Genomic DNA, 17846 nt, shown 5'->3' on the forward strand with positions numbered 1-17846 from the left:
GCGAGTCCACTACATGCAATGATTTTCAGTATGTTTATAATGGTGCACGGCCGGGACCAGTGGACCTTGTCCGCTATAAGCGAGGTTCCATTATAAGTGAGTCCATTATAATGAGATTATACTGTACTTTAATTCATTTAGATACATGGATGGTGCTCCTATCTGTAAAGTTAGGAATTTCTATGAAATATTCTACATGCTTCTCTCCTCTCCACTCCTTCCTGCCCTCCATAGACCTCCCTACCCTCTTTTAACCCCTTCCTCTGTAATGTTGCCTAGAGCTTGTATAGGTATGTGCGATGCACAAATGGAAGAAATAAAATAAATAATAATGACTTTTGGAGCATCTACAACAGCATCAAGCAAGGCTCAAGCCCAGTATAATGTTGGAGTAACTAATAGCACCTTCTCACATTACGTCTGATCTGAGGTTTTGCTCAGGCTCTCACTTTTTTGGTTTTTGTAAGTTCAAGATAAACTAATGCATCTCAGGAGCTCTGAAACATCATGATGACTTAAGTCTTAGCAGATGATTCATAGATGCCTTTGGTTATAAAATCGTGTTTGTTGTGAGATCAGAAAAAAAAAAAAACCCCAAGAACAAAATGCAGAACATTTACAAGGTGCAGGAATTTATTCAATTAAAAGTCATAAAAAACATGTATGGTAGCATCAATAAAATCATAAAAATTATATCTTTAATCCAAAGGCTGGCTCTTGTTGTAAAGCGTGCTGGGGTCCAGGATGTTCAATAGAAAAATTTCAAGAACCAAATAGGGTGGAAATAATCAGGCAAAAATACAAAGAAATCGGGCAAGGAGCTCTCCTGAACGTAACGCTGCACTGAGAAACACTGTGGGCTCCTTTTACGATGGTGCACTAGCGTTTTTAGCGCACGCACACGATTAGCGTACACGAGCTGAAAAACTACCGCCTGCTTAAAAGGAGGTGGTAGCGGCTAGCCGCTAAAATCGCTAGTGCACCTTTGTAAAAGGAGCCCTGCGCGCTAGTTGTGAGATCAGAAAAAGACTTGCTTCCGACTAGCAGCGTGTGCTGTTAGACTCAAAAAGAAAACAAATCTATCCTGTTCATTATTTCAGAAGCACAGATAAGTGACATATCTTGCCATGTACTAATTCACTACTTTGAAATCCTTTAAGAAAGGCTCTTGTACTATTTGTTAAACCCATGGGATCAGCCATAATTCTAAACATCACAAATCCTCCTTGGATCCAATTAGTCCACGTGGATTGTCACAAATACCATCACACTGCGTGATTTCATTTGGTTACATCTCAAGAAGGGTCTGGTGTGGTTACGAAAGCACTTGTATTATATAGACTACAAAGCTGACATGTTTTTTTCTAAGACCATCACAGCTAGTACCTCTCTATCCAGTTTCATACTGAATTTCTTTTTCTGCCACCATTCTGAAATGGTGAATTGCAGCAGTTTCTCTTTCTAAGTAACATCTGTATAGGGAAGACTAGTATGACATTGTGTGTGGTTGGGGTATTTTTTTTTAATATGGCACTACATGGAATACAGCTTGCTTTTTAAGAGAGGAAGCAGTAGTATACTGAAGGGAGCCGTAAGGGGAGACAAGTTGCATTAAGGTTGCAAGGAAAGCCCTTGGGGGATTAGCAAGACAAATAAGACAATTGAACTGCTGATGTGAAACAAATTGCAGAACCCCTTGGAACCAGATGAAATGGGCTTAAGTGATTATATTTCCTAGTGAAATACGGAGCATAGAGTCAGCAGAGGTCTCAAAGGACAAGGGAAAATGAGATCACTTTATTTTTAGTATGAGTAATGAGTTGAATAACTACATTCAGGACGTGTTGAAGCTTGGGGAGTTGGAAAGCCTTAGTTGAGATATGCAGTAATCAAGAGATTAAGATGGGAGAGAATGTAAGAGACTAGTGTGTACTGAGTGAAGGAAATGTTATGGCAGTTGTGTGTGTTTTGCAGCTATAAGGAAAAGGGGAGCTTATAGTTAACAAAGATAATATGGTTTGCCAACAAAAGAAATCAGCTATTTAGAGAAAGTGAGAAGACTGCATAAAGTTTGAAGAAACAATCTTGACTTAAAAGGTGATATAGATTTTCAGTTGCAGAAACATTTTGACCCATGTCTCATATTAAATCCCTGACTACTTATATAAAATTCCTATCACTCTTCTCCGCTTCCCCCCCTCCCCCTTCTGACCCACTCAAAATAATATCCTACTTTTCCCACACATCACTTATTGGAGGTAGTAAAAAAGAAAAAAAAAATTAATGCATATCAAAGAGGAGAGGATGAGTTCGGATGTTTGAAAAACAGTATTAGAAAACAATTTCCAGCTAAGAACATTAGACCCTCTGTATTTGTACATAGAAGAGGGTAATATGAAAACATGGACGTGGTCTCTTGTCCATTACTACTGGTCCCCCCTCGCACTTCTCAAAAATGCATCAAAAGAAAGTTTGCTGATAAGAACCTTTGAGAAATGTGTATGTAGAATAGGAAACATAGATCAGGAAAGAGTGCTGTCACTCGAGACCAAGCAAGTGGGATCTGTAATTGTCTTTCAGTTTTTGTTAACTCGGTAGTCCTCCTTCTGGAAATGAGTAAAGAAATTGGAAAAAGTGGGATTATCTCACATTTTGGCAGGGAGTACTAGATTTAGCCCGGTGGAGGATAGCATGCACTGGACAGACAAAAAGGGGTCTTTTAAGGAGAATCAGATGTCTGAAATAGGGCTTGATTTGGATATATCGGATTACTTTCCAAAATTGATGTCTGTTGAGAGACATGGATTGATTAGAGATTATTCAAACTGTGAGCAATGTGTTCGTTTGGTAAGACATCGATTAAAATCATATTGTATTTAAAAAAAGTATCTCAAGTAAGAAACATGAAGGGAAGAGAGTCCAGGGTTATCAAAGTGCACAACGCCAATACATTTTTGAACAGAAAAGATAAGATTAAAGCCAGAGTGAAAGCTAGTCAAATAATGATGCATAATATACAGGAGCAGTGCATCCAAAGCTATTGTAATTCAGTTAACAGCTGTCAAATCCTACTTTTTTTATTAAAATTAGAATTTGTATTGTTTCTGGTTTTGTATTCCAGAATTTCTCATATTTGAAATGTATACTATTTTTATAAAATTTAATAAAATATCTTGGGCTAAAATAATTTAAATTCGGTTCTGGAAAGAATCAGTTTTTCACATCTTTTCCGATCCGTTATGCCCAGTTTTTTCAGGATGCTGATCTGTCTTTGGAAATCTATGGCACATCCAAACTTTATGACAACCTAATAGCCTCCAAAGCAGCTAAGTTGGACAAACAACTCACCACTCTGTTATCTTCATCCACAGATTACAAAACCTTCAAGAAAGAAATTAAAACCATACTCTTCAAAAAACACGTGAAACCTATCCAGCATAACAATCCCAACCCAACATCCAACACTCTATAAACCCTTAGTACTCTCTAAATTTTCTAGTTACCAAACATTATCTAAAACCCATAATTCTCCCTTAAAATTTTATCTCATCGTTTAATCTATTACTTCAAGTTGAAATGTAATTCTTGTTTTAGTTTGGATGTAATCCGCCTTGAACCGCAAGGTAATGGCGGAATAGAAATCACTAATGTAATGTAATCCAAAATGTGAGCTGAAAAGAAAGCTTAAATGGGGAAGTAAGCAGGCTTGTGTTTTGTGGTTATAATAAAAGTAGCTCACCTTTAATTCCGTATAGCTAAAGAAATATAAATTAAATTATTAATATTTGGAAAAACAGAAAGATAGGTCATAAGAATCCCAGTCACAGGGACGGAAACAAGCAGTAAGTGAGGAGGGCTTTTCTAAGGCTAGTAGGTTGTATATTTGCCTGGTCCTAAGAATGAAGAGCTTAGGGCTCCTTTTACTAAGGTGAGTTAGGGCCTTAATGTGCAGAATAGCGCAAACTAAATTGCCATGCACACTAGACCTTAACGCCAGCAGTGAGCTGGCGTTATCCTAGAAGTGTACCGCACAGTGTAGCGCGCGGTAATTTTGTGCATGCGCTAAAAAACGCTAGCGCACCTTAGTAAAAAGAGCCTTTAATGTGCTTCCTGCATTGAATACTGTTGTGATTTTCCACATGAATCTGACAATTTGTATTCCAAACCTGCTATATAAAAATAAGGTCTAATTTTCTATGCCTTTTTTCACCTATAGATAAAGAATGGGAGGAATGTTATAGTGAGACGGAACCATAAAATGTTTAATATACGTAGAACACCCGGTCTACGTATCAGAATTATGTCAAAAAAGGAGAAAAGACCTCAGTGTCCAATAAGGGCTTTATATCGCTACCCACATAGACAAGCTGGTTTCAAACATAATTTGAGACCAGCAGACACATCCTTGGTCAAAAACTTGGTCAATATAGTCATTATAACACTAAAAGTGAATCAAAGTATTTAAAGTATATATTAAATTATTAAAAAATAATTTGTAGAGTGCTCAGTGTGAAATCTTATTCAAAACCAACAGGTTATTAGAATGAAGATGTAGTAACATTCCATCATTGCACTCACCTACCTACCAGCCCTATATGATTGATTGAATATAAGTTGTTCAAGCAGAATAATAATAGTGAAGAAGTATAAATAAATACTTAGCTGGATATACTTGATGACAAACTTATGTATATCTCCACTGAATGTCCTTGAGATCTGCTCATTAATGCTGGAGGTGGTGCAATGGAATCTTTCTTATATCGTTGGTTTAGTAGATAATACAAAAGAAGTGAGTCCCCAAGTCCACCGTTAAAAATTAATCCATTTCAGCATAAAGCTAAAACTTCTTGTAGTGAAAACAATACAACATTTCAACAATCCAACATTTCAACAATCCAACATCTCCTCAAAGGAAATGTTGTATTGTTTTCACTACAAGAAGTTTTAGCTTTATGCTGAAATGGATTAATTTTTAACGGTGGACTTGGGGACTCACTTCTTTTGTATTATCTACTAAACCAACGATATAAGAAAGATTCCATTGCACCACCTCCAGCATTAATGAGCAGATCTCAAGGACATTCAGTGGAGATATACATAAGTTTGTCATCAAGTATATCCAGCTAAGTATTTATTTATACTTCTTCACTATTATTATTCTGCTTGAACAACTTATATTCAATCAATCATATAGGGCTGGTAGGTAGGTGAGTGCAATGATGGAATGTTACTACATCTTCATTCTAATAACCTGTTGGTTTTGAATAAGATTTCACACTGAGCACTCTACAAATTATTTTTTAATAATTTAATATATACTTTAAATACTTTGATTCACTTTTAGTGTTATATTATTTATTAGGTGAATTGATTTATAAAAGATTTTTTCTCCTATTTATTTAATCTTCAATATAGTCATTAGCCATAAGATTTGTTTATTTTTCATATTTATATGCCGCTTATACCTAAGTCGAGCACAAAATACATACACAGTAATAAAAACAGACTGTTCCCACCTCATCTAGATAATAGCAATTATAGCACAACCTAAGAGCTCCTCAAAATATATTACTGGGCCATAAATGGGTGTATAAACAAGTGTGTTTTAAACAATTTTTTAAAATTTCCTCTGTGTGTGAACACAATGGCAATGTTCCAAGTAGTGTGTTCCATAAAACTGGACAAGCCACTAAGGCTGCATTTCTCATGATAGCATAATGAATATTCTTCAAATGAGAAACAACCAGCCTCAAAGCAGTTTCTGAATGCAATTGCCAAAGAGGTTGATATAGTGACATCCAAGGTTGATATGGTGTATATCCAAGGGTACTGAAGGAACTTAGGGAAGTTCCTGCGGTTACGCTGGCTGACCATTTCAGTGTTTTTCTAAAGTCGGGAGCAGTACCAAAGGACTGGAGAAGGGTGAATTTGGTCCCTCTCCACAAAAGTGGAAGTAAGAAGGAAGTAGGGAACTACAGGCTGGTAAGTCTGACTTTTGTGGTAAGTAAATTAATGGAAACACTTTTAAAAGAGAGAATAGTGAAGTTTCTGGAATCAAGTGTATTGCAGGACTCAAGGCAACATGGATTCACTGAAGACAATTCTTGTTGGACAAATCTCATCAATTTCTTTGACTGTGTGATCAGAGAATTGGCTAAAAGCAGTGTGTTAGATGTGGTGTATTTAGATTTTAGCAAAGCCTTTGACAGTGTTCCACACAAGCATCTAATAAATAAAGTGGGTGCCCTTGGAATGGTCCTCAAGGTGATATACTGGGTCAGGAACTGGTCGAGTGGAAGGCGACAGAAGGTAGTCTAAGGAAAGCGATGTTACCAGTGGTGTATCTCAAGGTTCGGTCCTTGGGCCTGTTCTTTTAAACATTTTTGTAAGCGACATTGCTGAAGGGTTGCCAGGTAAGATTTGCCTCTTTGTGGATGATACCAAAATCTGCAATGGAGTAGACACCCTGAATAACATGTGGAATTTCCTAGCAAAACTTGAAGAATGGTCTAAACTTTGGCAGCTAAGATTTAATGCTAAGAAATGTAAGGTCATGCATTTGTGCTGCAAAAACTCAAGGGAACGCTACAGTTTATGGGGTGAAGAACTTTTGTGTACGAAAGAGGAATGGGACTTGATAGTACAGTATGTGATGATCTTAAGGTGACGGTGAAAGAAGGATGCTAGAGTGCATAGGGAGAGATTTGGAAAGTAGGAAAAAGGAGGTATTGTGTACAGTTCTGGCGATCATATCTTCAAAAAGATATAAAAAGGATGGATTTGGTCTTCGTCATAAGGCATATGACTTAAAGATCTCAATCTGTATACTTTGGAGGAAATGCGGGAGAGGGGAGATATGTTAGAGATGTTTAAATACCTATGTGATATAAATGTGCATGAGTCGAGTCTCTTTCATTTGAAAGGAAGCTCCAGAATGAGAGGGCAAAGGATAAAGTTAAAAGGTGATAGGGTCAAGAATATTCTAAGAAAATAATTTTTTACAGAAAGGGTGGTAGATGCATGGAATAGTCTCCCGATAGAGGTGGTGGAGACAAAGACCGTGTCTGGATTCAAGAAAGCTTGGGACTGACATGTGGGATCTCTTAGGGAGAGGAGAAGATAGTGAATGGGCAGGCTGGATGGGCCATTTGGCCTTTATCTGCCATCATAAATCTGTAGATTAGAAGTACGTACCACTTATGCACATCAAAAATGCCATTAATTGAAAGGTACTTATGTGCACTAAGTGCCATAGCATCTAAATACAAAGGGGGGCATGCATATGGCAGAGCATGGGCAGGCAAGGGGCATGTCTCCCAGTTATATGCATAGAGGAGCATTTTTGAAAAAAAAGTCTAAGTCCAACTTGGACATTTCCAGTTGACCATCCAAAGTTGGAGGAACAAAAATGGCCATTTTTGAATGGCAAACTGCTGGACGTCCAAATATAAATTTTTTATTATTTTTTTTTTTAATTATCTACTTAGATGTCTTGTCCACTGGGATGTCTAACTTTATACCCTATTTTCAATTAGAAAAACATCCATGTTGAAAACATCCTAATCCTGACCACATAAACAGCAATGGGACACCTTAACAGACACTGTTGTGAACTTCACATAAAGGGTGCCAGCGTATATCTCACAATAACCCCCTTTATAGTTTAGGGTGAGATATACAGCTGGACACCCTTTATGTGAAGTTCACAACAGTGCCCCCAACTTCCCCCACTCAAACCTACTATATCCTCCTGTGTACCACCCAAATAGCACTTATGGCTGCAAGTGGCACCTATATGGCAGTATAGTAGGGTTTGGGTGGGCTCACACATAAATAAATAACGTGACCATTTATTTTTTTCATCAAAACAGGACATCTTTTAATTGTCAATTCCGCCCCCAATCCCGCCCTAGCCCCGCTCCTAATTTATTCCATTCATTTTTCATGTACACATAATATCTTAATTCATAATGGTAACCATAAAATTAAAAAAAACACAAAGCACACTATACACATAGAAAATGTTAATTATCATTTATATTTGAAGGATTTTCAAAAATGTCAAGGCAGATGACTTTAAAATATGCAATGTCACCTCAGTAACTATAGAAAAATAGACAAATATAGTGCAAAATATAGACAGCAGATATAAATTCTCAAAACTTACACATTTTGATCACTAAATTGAAAATAAAATCATTTTTCCTGCCTTTGCTGTCTGGTGATTTCATGAGTCTCTGGTTGTGTTTCCTTCTTACCGTGCATCCTTTCTTTCATTCCTTTCTTTCTTTCTTTCTGCACTCAGGCCCAACAATTGTCCCTTTCTATTCCCTCCCTCCTTTCTTCCTATGTCCTTAGTGCCCCCAGTGCCTCCTTCCCATGTTCTTAATGCCCCCAGGGTTCCTTCCTATGTCCTTAGTGCCCCTTCCTGTGTCCTTAATGCCCCCAGTGCCTCCTTCCTATGTCCATAGTGCCCCCAATGCCTCCTTCCTATGTCCATAGTGCCCCCCGCACCTTCTTCCTATGTCCATAGTGCCCCCTGCGCTTCCTTCCTATGTCCATAGTGCCCCCTGCGCTTCCTTCCTATGTCCATAGTGCCCCCTGCGCCTCCTTCCTATGTCCATAGTGCTCCCTGCGCCTCCTTCCTATGTCCATAGTGCCCCCTGCGCCTCCTTCCTATGTCCATAGTGCCCCCTGCGCCTCCTTCCTATGTCCATAGTGCCCCCTGCGCCTCCTTCCTATGTCCATAGTGCCCCCCGCACCTTCTTCCTATGTCCATAGTGCCCCCTGCGCTTCCTTCCTATGTCCATAGTGCCCCCTGCGCCTCCCTATGTCCATAGTGCCCCCCGCACCTTCTTCCTATGTCCATAGTGCCCCCTGCGCTTCCTTCCTATGTCCATAGTGCCCCCTGCGCCTCCTTCCTATGTCCATAGTGCCCCCCGCACCTTCTTCCTATGTCCATAGTGCCCCCCGCACCTTCTTCCTATGTCCATAGTGCCCCCTGCGCTTCCTTCCTATGTCCATAGTGCCCCCTGCGCTTCCTTCCTATGTCCATAGTGCCCCCTGCGCCTCCTTCCTATGTCCATAGTGCCCCCTGCGCCTCCTTCCTATGTCCATAGTGCCCCCTGCGCCTCCTTCCTATGTCCATAGTGCCCCCTGCGCCTCCTTCCTATGTCCATAGTGCCCCCTGCGCCTCCTTCCTATGTCCATAGTGCCCCCTGCGCCTCCTTCCTATGTCCATAGTGCCCCCTGCGCCTCCTTCCTATGTCCATAGTGCCCCCAGTGCCTCCTTCCTATGTCCTTAGTGCCCCTCCCTTGCCAAAGCCAACCTGACTGCCTCTCCCTCACTGCCTTCCAGCCTTTGTTCCACCCCCTTCCCTGAAGCCATCCAGCCTCCCTCCCTCCCTGCCACACCAAATATGAGAAATCTGAACTGCAGGTAGGACTACTGCCTGTCTGTCTACCTGCCTCCCTCCCTCTCTCCGAAGCTTACTTGATTCTTCTGCTCTCCCCCACCCCCGGGTTTGACGCTACTCGCTGCTACTTCCTGCCCTTGCCGCAACAACTGCAGGAAAGGCATGTCCCGGCACCGGCCCAGAAGCCTTCTCCCCTACGTAAATTCTGACATCGGAGAGGAAGTTTCGGGCCAGCCAGGCAGCAATTGGCTGGCTCAGAACTTTCTCTCCAACGTCAGAATTAACGTCGGGGAAAAGGCTTATGGGCTGGTGTCGGGACATGCCTTTCCAGCTGTTGTTGTGGCAAGGGCAGGTAAGCAAGGAGAGAGCCCATTCTCCCATGATCGCCTGTCCCGTTGTCTCTACACATAGCTTCGGGACACCATCATTGAAAAGAGGACATTTCAGCATCCCGAAGCTGTGCGTGGGGACATTGGGATGGGGATCAGAAAAAGGGACGGTCCCGTTCAAAATGGGACGTATGGTCACCTTAATCATAAATGTAGTAGTTAGAGTGGCTTATAGGCCTAGGTCCTTCTTTCTATATTTCACTAGTCCACCCACCAGGCTACTTAAGACACCTGTATGCAGCTCTACTAGGCTTCCCCATACCAGATGCAGCTGTTTTAGAGACTAGTATGTACCTTTTTGTTCTCATTTGTGTATGGTGGGCACTGGGAGAGTGTGGGGGTGTCTTACCTTGATGCATGCAGTGGTCTTCTGGTCAGTTTGGGCCCCTTTGTGGCACTTAGACCCTTCTAAAACAGGTCTAGTTCCAAACGTCTAAGTTCCGTCCATGATGTCTTGCAAAATGTTTGATTATCGCTGCAAGATGTCCATGTCTAACCCACCCTTGGGAACACCTAAAGCCTACCCATAGCATGCCTCCACCACGCCCATCTCATGCTCTGGATGCACAGGCTGGAACACCTCACTAGATGTACAGAAAGACAGTTTCAATTATCGGCACTTGGATGTCTTGGCGATTAAGTGCCAATTTAGGATACTTTTTGGACATCCATTTTTTGCTTATGAGCCTGATAGAATCCTTTATATTACACATCACTTGGCACACTTAGGCACACAAACTAATGCGTGCCATTGACATGGCATAAGAGGGCATAGCAATGCTGATATGTACTAGTATTCTATAATGGCATCTTGGTGCCAAGATGCCATTATAGAATTGGTGCTAAGCGCATGGCTGAGGTGCTAATTTATAGAATTACCCCGATCGCATCTCATTTCCTAAGCTTCAAAACCTTTTCAAATCATGTGATTAAGTTGGATTCTGTTACGCCTTCAGGAAATAAAATACGTCAGCATCTGAGTTCTCCCGCTTCTGCTTTGAAAGCCTCTATGTCTCGGTACTGTCAGTCACATACCCTCAGCTTTGCTGTGTACTTGGAATACCCTGCTCACATCACTATAGCCAGCTGAACTCCATATCATGCTGTATTTTTTGCCTATATTTTGGAATCATGCTGCTATATTCTTCTATAGAACTCACTGTAGCCTGAGGTTTGTGAATTGATAAGTGAGCACAGTCTCATCTTGCTATTCTAAATCATTGGGTTTCAAAGGGATTGAAGGTTTGTAGAGGTTTCATTTTGGAGTGGATGCTGAAAAAAACCTGTTAGCTCATAAGAGCATAAGAATTGCCGCTGCTGGGTCAGACCAGTGGTCCATCGTGCCCAGCAGTCCACTCAAGTGACGGCCCTTTGGTCAAAGACCAGTGCTCTAAATGAGTCCAGCCTTACCTGCGTACGTTCCGGTTTAGCAGGAACTTGTCCAACTTTGTCTTGAATCCCTGGAGGGTGTTTTCCTCTATAACAGACCCTGGAAGAGCGTTCCAGTTTTCTACCACTCTCTGGGTGAAGAAGAACTTCCTTAAATTTGTACGGAATCTATCCCCTTTCCAAACGTAAGGAAGTTCTTCTTCACCCAGAGAGTGGTAGAAAACTGGAACGCTCTTCCAGAGTCTGTTATAGGGGAAAACACCCTCCAGGGATTCAAGACAAAGTTGGACAAGTTCCTGCTAAACCGGAACGTACGCAGGTAAGGCTGGACTCATTTAAAGCACTGGTCTTTGGCCAAAGGGCCGTCGCTTGAGTGGACTCCAGGACACGATGGACCACTGGTCTGACCCAGCAGCGGCAATTCTTATGTTCTTATGAGCTTTGATTTTTATTTTTTATGTTTCATTCTTACCAATTTACCTAGCTTTTACATTTTTCTGGTGAGGAACCTTTTATAGGATTTTTAATTTGTGGCATGTTCTCTGTTCTATAAAAAAAAAAACAACTTGGGACACCATCATGTTTTTCTGATGTTTTTGTGTTTAAACATTTCAGGAGCAAGAGTTAAATGCACGGACAAGAGCCCTGCAAGCAACCTCTTCCTCGTGTTACTTTCGGCCCAATGGGTTTGATGACAATGACCCTCCCGGAAGCTGTGGCCCCACTGGAGGTGGCGGCGGCGGTGGTGGATTTAGCACTATCAGCAGGCTCGTGTTTTGATAACTAGTGAGGGGAAAGTCCAATATGCACTGACTGCAGATCGGCACACCGTAGAAATTCCTTGGACTGCCAAAGTCTCATACTGCGAAAGATAACTTACCTTGCTGTTTCTAAGACCTGATCCTTGTACTGAAAGACATTTGTGCTTGTTTTTCTTTTGTTTTTCTTTACAGTTATATTTATAAGTGAGGTACATCATGGAAAAGCATCTTAAAATTTCAGTGACATTTCTAGTTAGAGTGGGTTAGACATGAGAATTGTTGAGACAAATCGTGTGTTTCTGCCAATTTAGTATATAAAGTACAGGTGATAGTTCACAATGAAAAAGGCAAAGCCATTCACTTGTTTTCCTGAGAGAACTGGGTGTGGTTTTACAAAATGCTTAAAAGGAGGAAGAACGTAGGACTTGTTTTTTAATTGCAAATCTTGTTCTCTTTCTTTATAAAATAATAAAACTTGAAGACATCCTTGATACAACCTGTAATGAAGGCAATAATTCACATTTGTCCTACCACAGTAATATTTCTTTACAGATATTTGCATTTTAAAAAGTGCAAACGTACAAATATATTTACATAAAGGTTTTCGTGGATTGTTTCACCAAAAAAGTGCATGGTCTTTCAGGATCAAAATTTATAACTAGAAACTGCTAACTTTGTAGTCTTTCTAATTGTTTTGAGGATTTTTAAATTATATTTCAGGGAGAATATCTGTTGTATAATTAAAAGGAGGATGTTTTTGTATGTGCCTTGCAAATACTGTAAATCGGAACATGGATATTTGAGGTGCTTGAAAAGTTTAAATAACATGAAATGTTAATAGTCTTATGTTGTCAACATTTGAAATTATAACTTTTTGAAAGCTGTTAAATTTTCAACAAGTAAAAGCTGGTGATTCTGAAAAGCAAAAAGTTTGGTAGTACATTATTTTTATAGTGTAATGCGAGTAGAAATGAGCACATTCTAAATTTTTTACTTTTAATTTTGTGATTAATTTGCAGTATATTGGTTACATAATCCTATGATAGGATGGAAAAGCAGCCCATTTGATGGGAGAGCAAAATTTGGATTTCTGGAGCCAAGAATGGTGGCTACCCTGAGCACCAACAGATAGGGAAAAGCAGAGGTGCTAGTTATCTACAGACAAGAGATTGAAAGGAGCAATTTACATGTCAAGAGAGTTCAGAATGTTTATTCAGCACAGGAAATCACACAGAAAAAAAGCCCAACTTGGCTGTGTTTCACCCAAAGAGTTATGTCAAGGGCAAATGTAGATTCAACAATATTAACTCACTAGTGTTTAAGCCCGTTACATTAACGGGTGCTAGAATAGATGTGTAGAATTTCTGTCTCTCTCCCTGCCCCCTTTTCTTTCTTTTTTTCTTTCTGTATTTCTTTTTTCTGTCTCTCCCTGCCCCCTTTCTTCTTTCTATCTCTCTCCCTGCCCCCTTTCTTTCTTTCTCTCTCTCCCTGCCCTCTTTCTTTCTGTCTCTCTCCCTGCTCCCTGTCTGTCTTTATGTCTTTCTTTCCTGTATTGGCTCCCAGCGCTATCCATCACCATTTCCTTAGTCCTCTGTACCATTTTGGCCCTCATCGATCCTCCACTGCATTTATCACCTTTTCAGTCCCAGCTCCATTCCTATCTATCCTTCCTTCCATTGCCTTTAAGGCCATTCTTCCTGTCCCTATATTCCACTCCCACTCAGCTTCTCTTCCTTTTTTACCCCTTCTCTTGTACCACACCCCAGGACCAATTTCTCTCTCTCGTCTCTCCCCTGCCCCTCCCCACAGTAATGCAACTCTCCCCCTCCACATTACTTTAATCCTCTTCACCCAACTGCACCCACCTCCCCCAACTACCTCCTCCCTTCCCACTGCACTAAATCTTTAGGCAGGCTGCCCCTACCCAGCCCTTCACCCTGATGGACCCTGTACACACACACCTGGTCCACCGCCCCCACAGGTCTTCCCTCAATTCAAACCCCACCCCTCCCCCACCTACCTCCTCCCTGACCAGTGCACTAAATCTTTGGGCAGGCGACCCCTCCCCAGCCCTTCACCCTGATGGACCCTCCACAAACCTCCTGGTCCACAGCCTCCACAGGTCTGCCCTCTCTCCCACCGGATGGCGCCATTGAAATAGGGGTTGAGTGAAATTTGCATCCCGGAAGCAAAAAGCATTCTACAAAGAATGCGCCGCGCCGAGGCTGTAAATAAAGAGCGGGGGCGTCTCTGCTACTGAGCTTTTTGCCTCCCCCCTTCTCTCCGGCTCCGATGTATTCTTTTTAATCTGGAGGAAATATGTGGAGGTCCGCAAGTGTAGGGCAGTTGTAAGCGCTGAGGCTGTAAATAAAGAGGGGGTGGCGTCTCTGCTGCCGAGCTTTTTGCCTTCCACCTACTTTCCTCCGGCTCCGATGTGTCCTTTTCTGCTTTCGAGCTTTTTGCCTCCCCTCCCCTTCCCTCCCCTCCAGCTCCAATGCATCCTTTGTAAGCGTGCATGCGCACTCCTGCCGGCCACGGACCTACTGATCAGGGATCACGCAGGTAAGAGTGTGCATGCGCACTTAGTGTTTTATTATAATAGATAAAATAATAGATAAATAAAAATAAACTAGAAATAAAACTAATTCAAATGGGATCTTCCATAAAATGCGTTTCTAGTGTGACAGATACTCCTTTCCTGAACCTGTGGGTAGTTAATCCCTTCTTGCAAGAATTCTTGTAGGGGGCTTCATTAGCATTCTTTTGCTCCACCTCCCATCCTTCTGGGCTGTTCTCCAGTTCCTCAGTTGACTCTCTGCAAGTGAGATGGTAAGAGCCAGTCTTTTCTGCTTGTGTTTATTTTTCATTTAGATTTTTGGACTGTTTGCAAAGCTTTTCAGTGCTACAAAGGATCCCACTCATGGGACAGTTCTGGCTGTGGGAGAGCACAGACTGAGGTTGAGGGTCTCCTTCCAAGGGGCAGACTACTTTGCAGTACACCTGCTTGGAAAGTCTGTACTAGTAGTTCAGGAGCTCAGGGACCATTCCCTTGGGAGCAAGGCCTGCCCCAGATTTGTCAGCAGTGGGCATGAGCACAGGCTGAGTGACTCGTGATGATTTTTCCAGCATCAGGGCAGACTGCTTTCCTCCCCACATTTGCATGCGCATGATCTGGTGGGGGTAGAGCCTCCAGCCGCTTCGTTGGGCCCGAGAGGCAGTCAGAAGAGAAAAGCAGTCCAGATTCTAGGCTTGTTGAATCAGAGGTTCTCCCTGTAAGCTGTTTGCAGTTTCCACACTTGTAGCTCGCAGCACACAGCATGGCAAATAAAATCGTAGGGTGGGAAGTCTTTAAAATTGATTTTTGGGGGGGGTTATGAAGTTAGGTTCCCCCGCTGTGGTGACCTTCTTGGATTTCCTGATTTGAAAATAAAAGCCTCTATCTGTCTCAAAACACCTTGACTTTGCTTTAAAACAGGTATGATGGACTCCTCAGGCCAGGATACCTTGGATTCAGTCCATATTCACAATGGATGGCCATCTGAGGATCATCTGTGTCCCAGGTGCTGCATAAGCCGATGGCTTAGCCTCCCCTAGTCCCTCGGGGGTCTCAGTACCGAAATGGTGTGAGGGCCACGGGGGAAAATCCATGTTTGGACCAAAGAGCAATGCAAATGTGTCCCCAGTGAAGCGCAATCATGACGCTGCAGCAAAACCCCAGAAAGGAGCTCATGAGTGTTTGCAGGTGCCATCTGGACTGGGGTTCTCCCCTGAATTCATCATTATAATAATAATAATTTATTTTTATATACCGCCAAACCATCAGTTCATGGTGGTTCACAATAATAATGCACTAGGCATTGGAAATACGAAATCATTAGACATTTATTAAGGATATAAATTACATAATTCAGAATAATAAAACATTAGGCAAAGAAGTTTTCAGCATCATAAAACTATTAAATAGAAATTTCACAATTCAATTGACAGTACAAATAATCAAAAAATCAAATAGGAAGTTAGATGGATATATAGAATAAAGATTAACATCAATTCTGTATTTCACATTTTTTAAATAGATAAGTTTTAAGATCTTTCTGAAATTTATAATAAGTAAAGAAAGGGGAAATAAGGACATTCAAACATTAATTCATTATTCCGGCCTGGAATGCCAAAGTCCTATCCCAAAATTTTTTGTAGTGGCATGCTTTTACTAAGGGAAAAGAAAACCAAACTGGTCTTCTGATGTTTTTAATAGTATGGAATATAAAATGGGAAGAAAGATAAGATGGTGCTAAACCAAATAAGAAGATCTTAAAGCAAATTCAGCCAAATTTGAATAATACTCTAGCTTCAAATGACAACCAGTGAAGTTTTTGGTAATATAAGCTGATATGATCATGTTTTTTAAGATTAAAGATCAGACGAACTGTTGTAATTTGTATTATTCTCAATCGAATGATTGTTGTTGTTTTTTATAAGAACCTAAGTAAATAATGTTGCAATAATCTAATACTGAAAGTTCTTTTTTTTAATAAGACCTAAGTAAATAATGTTGCAATAATCTAATACTGAAAGAATTGACGATTGAACCAAAATTTTAAAAGATGTTTGAAGCTTATGTGATTAATAAAGGCTGAATGAAACCAGGGATCGCAGCCATGCTGGGGTCATAGATTCATTCCCCTGTGAGCGCAATTCCCCAGAAATAGTGCCATGCGTAAGATAGGGAGATCCATTCTAATGAAGACTGAGCTGCCGAGGGCTCACTTTCAATACCTTTACTCTTCCCAGGATCTTCTGTACCATGAGATGCTGCTTCAGCTCTAGGGGGTAAGATCTTGATCTTTTGGAGGCCCCTTATCTCGGAGAGGACTCGATTGTTGGAGGTGATCATGTGCTCCCTCAAGGAATTAAAGATGGAGACTCTGATACACAGTGCTCACTTATGAGCAGCACAAAAGTACTACAGACCACCTGTTTTCCCTTTCATCAAGACATTACAAAAATGTTCATGGGCCATTAAGAGGCCTCAGAGGGACCCCTTCAGGTGGCCAAAGCCATGTCAAGGCTCTGTCCTATGGATACTGAATTTAACCAGCTCTTTGTTCCACTGAAAGTGGATTCCTTGGTGACACGGGTTCCCAAACATACCTTCCTTTCCAGTGAAGGTGGCGTGGTATTAAAGGATTCCCAGGACCACAGGCTGGACTTTGTTCATAAGAATCTCTTTGATGCCATGGCCTCAGGTTTGAAAGCAGCTTCAGTGGCATCTTTTGTTGCCCGGGCTTGCCAGGCTGAGTTGCATTGTGATCTGGATGCAATTGCCAGGAGGGTTGACTGTATTTATTGTCTGGAGTGGATTGTGTAGCTGTTGATCTGTATGACCTTTTCAGAGTCATAAGCAAAATATCTGCTTATTCCATTCTGCCCGCAGGATGCTATGGATCCGACAGTGGGCGGGGGATTCTTCTTCCAAGACGACCTTGAATAAATTACCATGTAAGATTCATTTACTCTTTGGGAAAGGTCTGGATGATCTTAAGGTTAGCATGCAGGATTGGAAGCAGAAGTCTTTACCGTACAGCAGATCTCGAACCCTTAGGGGGTCAAGTCATGGTGATTTTGAGGCCTCCAGAAGATATCACCATTTGTCGACAAGGCCTTCGGGATAGAGATCATTTCAAAGCTTGAGACAAGGATTCAGAGAGGGGTCAGGTGCCTCCAAACTTCAGGATCCCAATCTGCAACACCTTCCAAGAAGCAGTTATGAGGCCAAACCATCAGACGAGCATCGTAGGGAGGTTATTGACCTCTTGGGAAGTGTGGGTGGAGATCACTACAGACTGCTGGGTGCTAGACATTATACAGGGTACAAGCTCAAGTTCTTTCAT

At 41.5% G+C, this 17846-nt stretch overlaps 1 protein-coding gene across 2 annotated transcripts in view; it reads left to right on the forward strand.

Annotated features, from left to right (window-relative positions):
- The window catches only part of USP38 (ubiquitin specific peptidase 38), a 167866-nt gene extending 154989 nt beyond the window's left edge, over positions 1 to 12877 (forward strand). For both annotated transcript variants that reach the window (XM_033939927.1, XM_033939922.1), the window contains one exon: positions 11810 to 12877. In XM_033939927.1, the coding sequence (XP_033795818.1) occupies positions 11810 to 11974 (165 nt within the window). In that variant the 3' untranslated portion in view covers positions 11975 to 12877. The remainder of the gene's footprint in view (positions 1 to 11809) is intronic.
- Positions 12878 to 17846: the final 4969 nt, after the last annotated feature.

This window comes from Geotrypetes seraphini, chromosome 1 (assembly GCF_902459505.1).
Source record: "Geotrypetes seraphini chromosome 1, aGeoSer1.1, whole genome shotgun sequence".
In the NCBI taxonomy this organism is placed as follows: domain Eukaryota; kingdom Metazoa; phylum Chordata; class Amphibia; order Gymnophiona; family Dermophiidae; genus Geotrypetes; species Geotrypetes seraphini.